A 14368-nucleotide genomic window follows, 5' to 3' on the forward strand; every position below is an offset into this window, starting at 1 on the left:
TATTACTCTCACATACTCATCTCACATGACTATATTACTACACCAATCTGATCATCCGATATTGCTGTATTACTCTGACATTACTGTATTACGCCAATATTACTGTACTATACTACTTTGATGATGCAGTATTACTCTGTTTTGATATTACTGTATTGTTATTATTATTATTATTATTATTATTATTATATTACTATATTACTCCAGTGTTACTATATTACACTGTTTATACTATTCTACGGACATATTACAGTATTATGATAATGTTATATTATTGTGTTACTCTCACATTACTCCAGTGTTACTCTGACAAACTCTCACATACTCTGATGTTACTATATTACTACACTAATCTGATTGTCCCATATTGCTGTATTACTCTGATATTACTGTATTATGCCAATATTACTATGCTATAATACTTTGTATTACTCTATATCAATATTACTGTATTACTCTGATACTACTGTATTACTCTGATACTACTGTATTACTCTGATACTACTGTATTACTCTGATATTACTGTACTATTGTATTACTCTGATACTACTGTATTACTCTGATACTACTGTATTACTCTGATATTACTGTATTACTCTGATATTACTGTATTACTCTGATATTACTGTACTATTGTATTACTCTGATACTACTGTATTACTCTGATACTACTGTATTACTCTGATATTACTGTATTACTCTGATATTACTGTACTATTGTATTACTCTGATACTACTGTATTACTCTGATACTACTGTATTACTCTGATATTACTGTACTATTGTATTACTCTGATATTACTGTATTACTCTGATACTACTGTATTACTCTGATATTACTGTACTATTGTATTACTCTGATACTACTGTATTACTCTGATACTACTGTATTACTCTGATATTACTGTACTATTGTATTACTCTGATATTACTGTATTACTCTGATACTACTGTATTACTCTGATATTACTGTATTACTCTGATATTACTGTACTATTGTATTACTCTGATACTACTGTATTACTCTGATACTACTGTATTACTCTGATATTACTGTACTATTGTATTACTCTGATACTACTGTATTACTCTGATATTACTGTACTACTGTATTACTCTGATACTACTGTATTACTCTGATATTACTGTACTATTGTATTACTCTGATACTACTGTATTACTCTGATATTACTGTACTACTGTATTACTCTGATATTACTGTATTACTCTGATATTACTGTACTATTGTATTACTCTGATACTACTGTATTACTCTGATACTACTGTATTACTCTGATATTACTGTATTACTCTGATATTACTGTACTATTGTATTACTCTGATACTACTGTATTACTCTGATATTACTGTATTACTCTGATATTACTGTACTATTGTATTACTCTGATACTACTGTATTACTCTGATACTACTGTATTACTCTGATATTACTGTACTATTGTATTACTCTGATATTACTGTATTACTCTGATATTACTGTACTATTGTATTACTCTGATATTACTGTATTACTCTGATACTATTGTATTATTCTGATATTACTGTATTACTCTGATACTATTGTATTATTCTGATATTACTGTATTACTCTGATATTACTGTACTATTGTATTACTCTGATATTACTGTACTATTGTATTATTCTGATACTATTGTATTACTCTGATATTACTGTATTACTCTGATATTACTTTTTTACTCTGATATTACTGTATTACTCTGATACTACTGTATTACTCTGATACTACTGTATTACTCTGATATTACTGTACTATTGTATTACTCTGATACTATTGTATTACTCTGATATTACTGTATTACTCTGATATTACTGTATTACTCTGATATTACTGTATTACTCTGATACTATTGTATTATTCTGATATTACTGTATTACTCTGATATTACTGTACTATTGTATTACTCTGATATTACTGTATTACTCTGATATTACTTTTTTACTCTGATATTACTGTATTACTCTGATACTACTGTATTACTCTGATACTACTGTATTACTCTGATATTACTGTACTATTGTATTACTCTGATACTATTGTATTACTCTGATACTACTGTATTACTCTGATATTACTGTACTATTGTATTACTCTGATACTACTGTATTACTCTGATATTACTGTACTACTGTATTACTCTGATACTACTGTATTACTCTGATATTACTGTACTATTGTATTACTCTGATACTACTGTATTACTCTGATATTACTGTACTACTGTATTACTCTGATATTACTGTATTACTCTGATATTACTGTACTATTGTATTACTCTGATACTACTGTATTACTCTGATACTACTGTATTACTCTGATATTACTGTATTACTCTGATATTACTGTACTATTGTATTACTCTGATACTACTGTATTACTCTGATACTACTGTATTACTCTGATATTACTGTATTACTCTGATATTACTGTACTATTGTATTACTCTGATACTACTGTATTACTCTGATACTACTGTATTACTCTGATATTACTGTACTATTGTATTACTCTGATATTACTGTATTACTCTGATATTACTGTATTACTCTGATACTATTGTATTATTCTGATATTACTGTATTACTCTGATACTATTGTATTATTCTGATATTACTGTATTACTCTGATATTACTGTACTATTGTATTACTCTGATATTACTGTACTATTGTATTATTCTGATACTATTGTATTACTCTGATATTACTGTATTACTCTGATATTACTTTTTTACTCTGATATTACTGTATTACTCTGATACTACTGTATTACTCTGATATTACTGTACTATTGTATTACTCTGATACTATTGTATTACTCTGATATTACTGTATTACTCTGATATTACTGTATTACTCTGATATTACTGTATTACTCTGATACTATTGTATTATTCTGATATTACTGTATTACTCTGATATTACTGTACTATTGTATTACTCTGATATTACTGTATTACTCTGATATTACTTTTTTACTCTGATATTACTGTATTACTCTGATACTACTGTATTACTCTGATACTACTGTATTACTCTGATATTACTGTACTATTGTATTACTCTGATACTATTGTATTACTCTGATATTACTGTATTACTCTGATATTACTGTATTACTCTGATATTACTGTATTACTCTGATACTATTGTATTACTCTGATATTACTGTATTACTCTGATATTACTGTACTATTGTATTACTCTGATATTACTGTACTATTGTATTATTCTGATACTACTGTATTACTCTGATATTACTGTATTACTCTGATATTACTGTATTACTCTGATATTACTGTACTATTGTATTACTCTGATATTACTGTATTACTCTGATATTACTGTATTATTCTGATATTACTGTATTACTCTGATACTATTGTATTATTCTGATATTACTGTATTACTCTGATATTACTGTACTATTGTATTACTCTGATATTACTGTATTACTCTGATACTACTGTATTACTCTGATATTACTGTATTACTCTGATATTACTGTACTATTGTATTACTCTGATGTTACTGTATTACTCTGATATTACTGTACTATTGTATTACTCTGATACTACTGTATTACTCTGATGTTACTGTATTACTCTGATATTACTGTATTACTCTGATATTACTGTACTATTGTATTACTCTGATACTATTGTATTACTCTGATGTTACTGTATTACTCTGATATTACTGTACTATTGTATTACTCTGATACTACTGTATTACTCTGATGTTACTGTATTACTCTGATATTACTGTATTACTCTGATATTACTGTACTATTGTATTACTCTGATACTATTGTATTACTCTGATGTTACTGTATTACTCTGATATTACTGTACTATTGTATTACTCTGATACTATTGTATTACTCTGATGTTACTGTATTACTCTGATATTACTGTACTACTCTGATATTACTGTATTACTCTGATATTACTGTATTACTCTGATATTACTGTACTATTGTATTACTCTGATACTATTGTATTACTCTGATGTTACTGTATTACTCTGATATTACTGTACTATTGTATTACTCTGATACTACTGTATTACTCTGATGTTACTGTATTACTCTGATGTTACTGTATTACTCTGATATTACTGTACTATTGTATTACTCTGATATTACTGTATTACTCTGATACTACTGTATTACTCTGATATTACTGTACTATTGTATTACTCTGATACTACTGTATTACTCTGATATTACTGTACTATTGTATTACTCTGATATTACTGTATTACTCTGATATTACTGTACTACTGTATTACTCTGATGTTACTGTATTACTCTGATATTACTGTACTATTGTATTACTCTGATACTACTGTATTACTCTGATGTTACTGTATTACTCTGATATTACTGTATTACTCTGATATTACTGTACTATTGTATTACTCTGATACTATTGTATTACTCTGATGTTACTGTATTACTCTGATATTACTGTACTATTGTATTACTCTGATACTACTGTATTACTCTGATGTTACTGTATTACTCTGATGTTACTGTATTACTCTGATATTACTGTACTATTGTATTACTCTGATATTACTGTATTACTCTGATACTACTGTATTACTCTGATATTACTGTACTATTGTATTACTCTGATACTACTGTATTACTCTGATATTACTGTACTATTGTATTACTCTGATATTACTGTATTACTCTGATATTACTGTACTACTGTATTACTCTGATGTTACTGTATTACTCTGATATTACTGTACTATTGTATTACTCTGATATTACTGTATTACTCTGATGTTACTGTATTACTCTGATATTACTGTACTATTGTATTACTCTGATGTTACTGTATTACTCTGATATTACTGTACTATTGTATTACTCTGATATTACTGTATTACTCTGATGTTACTGTATTACTCTGATATTACTGTACTATTGTATTACTCTGATGTTACTGTATTACTCTGATATTACTGTACTATTGTATTACTCTGATATTACTGTATTACTCTGATGTTACTGTATTACTCTGATATTACTGTACTATTGTATTACTCTGATGTTACTGTATTACTCTGATGTTACTGTATTACTCTGATATTACTGTATTACTCTGATGTTACTGTATTACTCTGATATTACTGTACTATTGTATTACTCTGATGTTACTGTATTACTCTGATATTACTGTATTACTCTGATATTACTGTATTACTCTGATACTATTGTATTATTCTGATATTACTGTATTACTCTGATATTACTGTACTATTGTATTATTCTGATACTATTGTATTACTCTGATGTTACTGTATTACTCTGATATTACTGTATTACTCTGATATTACTGTACTATTGTATTATTCTGATACTATTGTATTACTCTGATACTACTGTATTACTCTGATATTACTGTATTACTCTGATATTACTGTACTATTGTATTACTCTGATACTATTGTATTACTCTGATACTACTGTATTACTCTGATATTACTGTATTACTCTGATATTACTGTACTATTGTATTATTCTGATACTACTGTATTACTCTGATATTACTGTATTACTCTGATATTACTGTATTACTCTGATATTACTGTACTATTGTATTACTCTGATATTACTGTATTACTCTGATGTTACTGTATTACTCTGATATTACTGTACTATTGTATTACTCTGATATTACTGTATTACTCTGATGTTACTGTATTACTCTGATATTACTGTACTATTGTATTACTCTGATGTTACTGTATTACTCTGATGTTACTGTATTACTCTGATATTACTGTACTATTGTATTACTCTGATATTACTGTATTACTCTGATACTACTGTATTACTCTGATATTACTGTATTACTCTGATATTACTGTACTATTGTATTATTCTGATACTACTGTATTACTCTGATATTACTGTATTACTCTGATATTACTGTATTACTCTGATGTTACTGTATTACTCTGATATTACTGTATTACTCTGATATTACTGTACTATTGTATTACTCTGATGTTACTGTATTACTCTGATGTTACTGTATTACTCTGATATTACTGTATTACTCTGATACTATTGTATTATTCTGATATTACTGTATTACTCTGATATTACTGTACTATTGTATTATTCTGATACTATTGTATTACTCTGATGTTACTGTATTACTCTGATATTACTGTATTACTCTGATATTACTGTACTATTGTATTATTCTGATACTACTGTATTACTCTGATACTACTGTATTACTCTGATATTACTGTATTACTCTGATATTACTGTACTATTGTATTATTCTGATACTACTGTATTACTCTGATATTACTGTATTACTCTGATATTACTGTACTATTGTATTACTCTGATACTACTGTATTACTCTGATATTACTGTATTACTCTGATATTACTGTACTACTGTATTACTCTGATGTTACTGTATTACTCTGATATTACTGTATTACTCTGATATTACTGTACTATTGTATTATTCTGATACTACTGTATTACTCTGATACTACTGTATTACTCTGATATTACTGTATTACTCTGATATTACTGTACTATTGTATTATTCTGATACTACTGTATTACTCTGATATTACTGTATTACTCTGATATTACTGTATTACTCTGATACTACTGTATTACTCTGATATTACTGTATTACTCTGATATTACTGTACTATTGTATTATTCTGATACTACTGTATTACTCTGATACTACTGTATTACTCTGATATTACTGTATTACTCTGATATTACTGTACTATTGTATTATTCTGATACTATTGTATTACTCTGATACTACTGTATTACTCTGATATTACTGTATTACTCTGATATTACTGTATTACTCTGATATTACTGTACTATTGTATTATTCTGATACTACTGTATTACTCTGATACTACTGTATTACTCTGATATTACTGTATTACTCTGATATTACTGTATTACTCTGATATTACTGTACTATTGTATTACTCTGATACTACTGTATTACTCTGATACTACTGTATTACTCTGATATTACTGTATTACTCTGATATTACTGTATTACTCTGATATTACTGTACTATTGTATTACTCTGATACTATTGTATTACTCTGATACTATTGTATTACTCTGATACTACTGTATTACTCTGATATTACTGTACTATTGTATTACTCTGATACTATTGTATTACTCTGATATTACTGTATTACTCTGATATTACTGTACTATTGTATTACTCTGATATTACTGTACTATTGTATTACTCTGATATTACTGTACTTTTGTATTACTCTGATATTACTGTACTATTGTATTACTCTGATATTACTGTATTACTCTGATATTACTGTACTATTGTATTACTCTGATGTTACTGTATTACTCTGATATTACTGTATTACTCTGATGTTACTGTATTACTCTGATATTACTGTACTATTGTATTACTCTGATGTTACTGTATTACTCTGATGTTACTGTATTACTCTGATATTACTGTATTACTCTGATGTTACTGTATTACTCTGATATTACTGTACTATTGTATTACTCTGATATTACTGTATTACTCTGATGTTACTGTATTACTCTGATATTACTGTATTACTCTGATGTTACTGTATTACTCTGATATTACTGTACTATTGTATTACTCTGATATTACTGTATTACTCTGATGTTACTGTATTACTCTGATATTACTATATTACTGTATTACTGATGTTACTGAGTCTGATGTTACTGTGTTACTCTCACATTACTAAATTAGTCCAAATATATAATATACTACTCTGTTGTTGCTGTATTACTCTGATATTACTAAATTACTCTAAAATAAAATAAAATAAGTTTTATTTTATAAAAATATTGAAATAAGTTTCGATACTCGAACATACTCTAATCATACTATATTCCAACTCCACTCTGATCGTCCTGTAATACAGTATTACTCTGACATTACTATATTACTTCATATGTTACTACATTACTAGACAATGCTGATAATATCGCCCTGCTCTTGCTACGTATTACCCTAATGGTTCCATATTACTACACTACACTGATATCGCTCTTATTACTACACCCCATCATTCTATATTGCTGTATTATTCTATATTACTTATGTTTCTATATTACTGTATTACCCTCACATACTCTTCTGTGACTATATTACTACACCACTCTATCATCCTATAATACAGTATTTACTCTGCTACTCCAATGTTAATATATTGCTACACTCTGATATTGCAGTATTACTCTAATATTTCTATATTACTGTATTACTCACACATTACTACATTACACTGATCGTCCTGTTACTGTATTACTACACTATGATGATATCACTCTGCTCTGACATTACTATACTACTCTCATTTTAAAGTATTCCCCTAATCTTTCTATATTACTTTATTACTCAGAGATTACTACATTACTCTCATGGTCCTATGTTACTATATTACTAAACTATTCTAAAATCACTCTGCTCTTAATACATTACTCTGATATTACAGTATTACTCTAATGTTGTTACATCACTGATATCACTCATTACAACGCCACTCCTGTCTTCCTATATTGCTATATTACTCTGATGTTACTACATCATGCTGATTGCTTCTACAGTACTCTGAAATTTCTGTGTTTCCATCAGTGGATAATAAAAAAAACAATTTCTTAAAGAAAGGATACATAAAACTCAGGTTCTTAGAAATAGACCCTACATGGGACCCATGGAAAGGGTCGACTGAAGTAGAACTCATTATCCAGTGGCATTTAAAAAGCTAATAGATAGGGTACACCTGTACAGTCTTGAAAAAAGATGCTCCTCAAAGGTTCTTTGGATGGTTACCAGTTCTTGACTCTGTTACTCTGAAACCTTTCCTGAAAGAGGAACCCTGTTAGAGACCCCAATTAGAAGGTTCCATCACATACCAAGAATTGGTAACCATCTTAAGAATCCCTGTGGAATTGACAGATGGAGCTTAAGATATGCCTCCACGCTTCCAGTCCTCACTTATAATATACAATTATCTTTATCAAACAATGGAATCATTTGATCACATAGTTATGGAGAGATTGGAGATGGAAAAAAAATCAAGTTCCTCAGTTCTTGGAAGAACATCAGTGCTACTGACCTCCATGGAGAATCGGCGGTGCTGGACTTTGCTTTGGTAGTGCAGCTGCGTGGGAGATGGAGCCTGATGGTCGGAGGCCAGTGGACTGGGAGACGGGTGGAGGGAGTGCAGGCCCAGGCTGTTCGGCACCAGATCTGTGGAATTTACAGAAAAAACCTCTCATCGCTCTGATGGCTGGTGGGAAACAACTGAAAGCATCTACAACAATTCTGTCTTGTTCTAATGAAATTCCAATCGCATTTACGTTAAAGTACGAGCCAAAAACAGGACACGATGGTGGCAGCTGTGCTGCTGTCCATCACATTCCTAAGAGGTAAGTAGAAAAAAACAAAAACGAACTTCTCAACAGTAGACTTTAATCCAATCAGAGCGGAGCAGCTGACATCCCAGTCGTCCCCCTTGCTCCCTCCCTCTGAATCCCTCCCTCCCTCCCTCTTTCTCTGATTGGCCTGCTAACTCAATAACCGTGAGGTCAACTTTGCCATATGCTGGTGACAGGAGGCGCCATTAATCACGCGGGCCATAATTACGGAACTCAACGCAATTAGTGTGCACCGTGCCGAGTTTCATGCATTTATGATGTGGCTATCTAAATGCATGTCAATCCGAGGCACCCCAATTAATATATCCCGTGTCAACAGACTGTCAGCGCAAATCTAATTATGCCTCTATGATGCGAAGCGCCGACGGCATGGCCCAACCTTGGCCGGAATCGGTGGTGGGCCCGCTGTTTTTCGTAGTGCCTGGGCTCCGGTTTGGAGGTGAGAGCGAAAAAATCAAAATGGCTTTTCTGCTCCATCAGTTCAATTTGGACAAGAGGGCTTGAAGGGCCTCGAGAGGCGCAGTAGCAGGAGCCCCCCCGGTCCATTTCACAGCGGCGCGGCGGCATAATTGAGATCCACCTCATTATCGGGCCAAGGCTGGCTGCGGAATGAGAAATTGGACGCCAAGTCCATCTTTTCTCATCTGCTAGGTTCATCGTCCTCTGGGCCGTGAAGTAGAAATCTCTATCTGGAGCTGTTTGGACCATCGCTTGCTCCAGAAGGTCATCAATACAGGTTTCATTTCGTTATGGTATGGTCACGACTGCTTTTTAGGGAGTCCAGAGATTCCACTGGTTCCTCGCAGACAACCGAATGAAACCTAGAGACATTTAATCGAGGTCATAAAATCGGTGTGTGCTGGTGATGTGGGTTACGCTTTAAGTTGAGGGTTTAGATGTGGAATTCAATAATAACAGCAACATTTTGGGGAAATTCCTGTATAAAGAAAACATGGCACGGTTTGAAGGATAAGCTGACACAGCACTCAAACAGATGAGTCCTTAATTACATGGCAACCCATAGCTTTTTGCTTGGAGTTACAGCTAAAACTGTGAATTTTAATGTGACATAATGTGTTCACATCAAACTGTCAGTTTAATAGTCCACAGTAATACAGACTCCGCCCACGTCTCTAAATTGCACGTAACTTCTTAACCCACACTATGATAACGGCGTATAAATCTCCAAACCAGACAGAAATGTCAACATTTTCTTGCCTGTTCTGACACAAACTCGGCGCTGAAGGACAGCGAGGACGCAGTCTGACTTCTCATCGGTCAGAAATTGGATCTGAGTAATTCGATCATATCAAAGCTGGTCTCATCAGATCCAGGCAGCTCTGTGATGAAAGCCGAGAGATGACCACCTGCACCGGGCTCGGATGGCCTCGCGTGTCTCTGCTGGTGAAGCCTGTGAGCTGAGAGACAGAGATCTGAGGTGGCTTTGATAGCGTTAGAGCCGGATCTTGTGTGGGACATGTTAGCATCAATTCGAGCTAGAGAGGATGAAATGATGGGAGACGAGCGTAAACTTCTTGAGGAAGTAAAAACAAATTTAGTGAAGAGTTGTGATTATTTTTTGGCCAGTTTTTCATCTCGATGTCGATCTGATTGGTCAAAAGGTCACACAATAAATGTGCTTATGTTGTTTCTATAGCAACAGCTATATCATGGAAACTGGCTCATGTAACCAGTTTATTTGATGGAATTTTATTAATTTAACAAGTTAAAGCTATTGAATGACATCTTCAGGACAGAAGGGGATTTTTTAAAATTTATTTTCTCCATATTTTTTTCTTATTAAATTCAATCATAACCTTTCTATCATCACTGATTATATTTTTATATCCGCACAACACAATTCATTTTTCCAGTCATATTTATGACTAAACATCCCCAAATCTCACATGAAATAGATTTTATAAAATAAAATTATAAATGTTATTGAGGTTTGCGTTTACTAAAAATATTTAAAAAATAATTTCCCAAATTGTGTCGCTGCTGTTGTTATTCTTTAGGCAGAAATTCAACAAATCTCTCCAAAAAGAATCATTAATTAATTAATTATTTAATTAATTTCCAGAATGTTGTCTTGTCCACGTTCCAGGCCATGGCATAACTGTTTATTCTGATTCCCTTCTGCTTGCTGACGTTATTGCTTTCTTCAAAATGACTTCTTGTCCATGTGATAAGTTTGTGATAAATTTTTCGCAGCCTGTGGAGGAGCAATAATTTCACATGCCGGTTTCGTACGCCTTGGGGTGTGTGCACGCGGCATGTGGTGTGAATCTCGCCTTCGCCTTCGCCTCGCTGCCTTCACGAGACAACGTTTGCTCGCCTTTCGGTAGTTTTCACAAATGAACCCTTTAATTATGAAAGTGTGGTTGTGAAATATGTATCGATTTCATTCCTGTTACAAACAGCAGATGTGTTATTTTCACCTTTTAACACTTTTCAGGTGCGGTTTCTGGAACTTTCTGCCAGAAGAAGTTTGCTTGTTTTCCCTGTGCAGATTTGGGGTCATATATTACTGAAAACTGAGCCATTATTATTATTAATATTATTATTATTGTTGATTGTTTAAGGGAGTTTTGTAAAATAGGTGTTTGTTGTGTTGACAGAAGTTAGCGGTGTTTGATACATCATGCTAAAAACTAGCTAGCTAAGTTGTCATGGCTTTATATGTCACATATACATTTTACACCACAGTAAAATTTGAATTTTTTTTACATATCCCATCCTTGGAGGATGGGGTCAGAGCACAGGGTCAGCCATAATGCAGCACCCCTGGAACAGGGTGGGTTCGGGGCCTTGCTCAAGAGCCCAACAGTGGCAGCTTGGCAGAGCTGGGGCTTGAACCCCAACCAGAACCTTAAACACATGAGCTACCACCGCCCCCTAAAGCTAAAGATTATGTCAGATATCTAGACCATAAAAATTCCAAAAACAAACAAACAAAGGTTTATACTAACAATTAGTATACAATTTTAACCAATTTGCAATGATAAAATAAGCAGCGACACTGTGAGACGTCAGTCATGGTCAGTACCGATTCTGATTGGCAGTTAGCTATGAGGTCCCACCCCTTTTTAAAAAGCTCTCCCAGTCATCATATGGAGAAGGTGGGACTTTTGAAAGAGCGCTGTGCAGTAAACACTGAGATTTTGTCAAATGTTTGCAAAACCTACATTCCCTTTGGCCTGCTTAATCCAAGTGGGCGGGACCAAAATGTATTTATTACAGCCAATGAGCCGAGTCACGAATGCGATTCTAATTTGCATAAATTTAAATATGTTAAACAGCGTTGATGCTGGGTGATATTTTTTTTCACCGATTAAAATTAACCATTAAAATTAATATAAATATAGAACTATAATAATATTACAATATCTTTAAAAAAAAAACAATAACTTAAAAATTAAAAAAATTAATTAATCAATTAATCAGCAGGAAAAAATATACATAAAAGATGCAACCTACTTGTAGTAACTTTTTCATGCTACAAAAATCAGCACAAAAATATTCCCTCATTTGCATATGTAAATGATTATTAAACAATTAGCAGAAAGGTTGCAGCACCTGACTTTTTTTTTTTTTAAATAATATTTTCCTTTATTTTTTATTCTGTACTATCTTCCAATTTATTCCAATTAAATCCAAGTGCAGCTTTCAGCGCGCACTCCTTCCCCGCCTTGCTTGTTGTTGTACTTCTTGTGTGCTTTTAAGTGAGTCTGAAAGCTGAATTTCAATAAAAACATTACGGCAGGAAAGATGAATGAAAGCTGAGCGCGCCGTGGAGAAGTACGGTGACAGACGGTACAGTGTGTGAGTGACAAAATGAATAGAGTGCTGAGGCAATGAAATATTACGCCTTAACTTCGGCGAGGCATAACAAAGAGGAGCCACTTTCTGTTCTCGCTTACGCTTTTGTTCCCTCTTTATGAGCATAAAGGATCACTAATGCCTCTTTATTTTACTTCTCCAAGAGCCTAGAAAGCATGACTAGACCTCGGAGTCTCTCTCTCTCTATCTCTCTCTGTGCTTCACATGACTAATCCCCGGCCCTGGAGCACTTATTTGTTAATATCGTGGATGGCCGTTAGTCGGCCGCGTTGTGCCGGTGATTCATCGATTCTCCACAGCGATCTCTGACATTTCAGGTATTAAGCGTGGCGTATCCCCCTCATCTTCACCAACCTCCAGTTTCTTTATGTTTATTTAAGTGATTTTTCTTTATTGGAGGTTATGAGGAACGGGATTATGACTGCACATTATGACAGACTGTGTGAGAGTTGAACAGAGCAGTAAAGAAGCAGAACAGGAAACTGAACCCGAATCATCCACACACACTGAGCGAACATCCGTTTATACAACAATACAAACCTCTCTTGAGCAGTGTGTAGGTTCTATACAGAAATGTGTTCCTGTTAGAAACGGTTGTGGAACCTAAAGAAAGGTGTGTTATTTTGTTTTCTGATTTGATATTGTTTTTTCTTTTTTTCTGATTTGTTATTTTTTTTATTTTGTTTTCTGATTTTTTTTCTTTTTTCTTTTGTTTTTTCTTTTTTTTTGTTTTCTGATTTATTTTTTTGTTTTCTGAATTGTTATTTTGTTTTTTCTTTTTTCTTTTGTTTTCTGATTTATTTTGTTTGTTTTTTTAATTTTGTTTTCTGATGATATTTTGTTTTTTTTTCTTTTGTTTTTTCTGATTTATTTTGTTTTTTATTTTGTTTTCAGATTTTTTAAATTTTGTTTTCTGATTTGTTATTTTATTTTTTTCTGATTTATTCATTTTTTATTTTGTTTCAAGATTTGTAATTGTTTTTTCTGATTTTTTTTGGTTT

At 32.4% G+C, this 14368-nt stretch overlaps 1 protein-coding gene across 4 annotated transcripts in view; it reads right to left on the minus strand.

Moving 5' to 3' along the window:
* Positions 1–14368, minus strand: part of cdk18 (cyclin dependent kinase 18) — an 85811-nt gene that overhangs the window by 26576 nt on the left and 44867 nt on the right. For all 4 annotated transcript variants that reach the window (XM_058373407.1, XM_058373406.1, XM_058373408.1 and 1 more), the window contains exon 3: positions 9203–9336. In XM_058373407.1, the coding sequence (XP_058229390.1) occupies positions 9203–9336 (134 nt within the window). The remainder of the gene's footprint in view (positions 1–9202; positions 9337–14368) is intronic.

This window comes from Hemibagrus wyckioides, linkage group LG21, assembly GCF_019097595.1.
Source record: "Hemibagrus wyckioides isolate EC202008001 linkage group LG21, SWU_Hwy_1.0, whole genome shotgun sequence".
NCBI classification, from domain to species: domain Eukaryota; kingdom Metazoa; phylum Chordata; class Actinopteri; order Siluriformes; family Bagridae; genus Hemibagrus; species Hemibagrus wyckioides.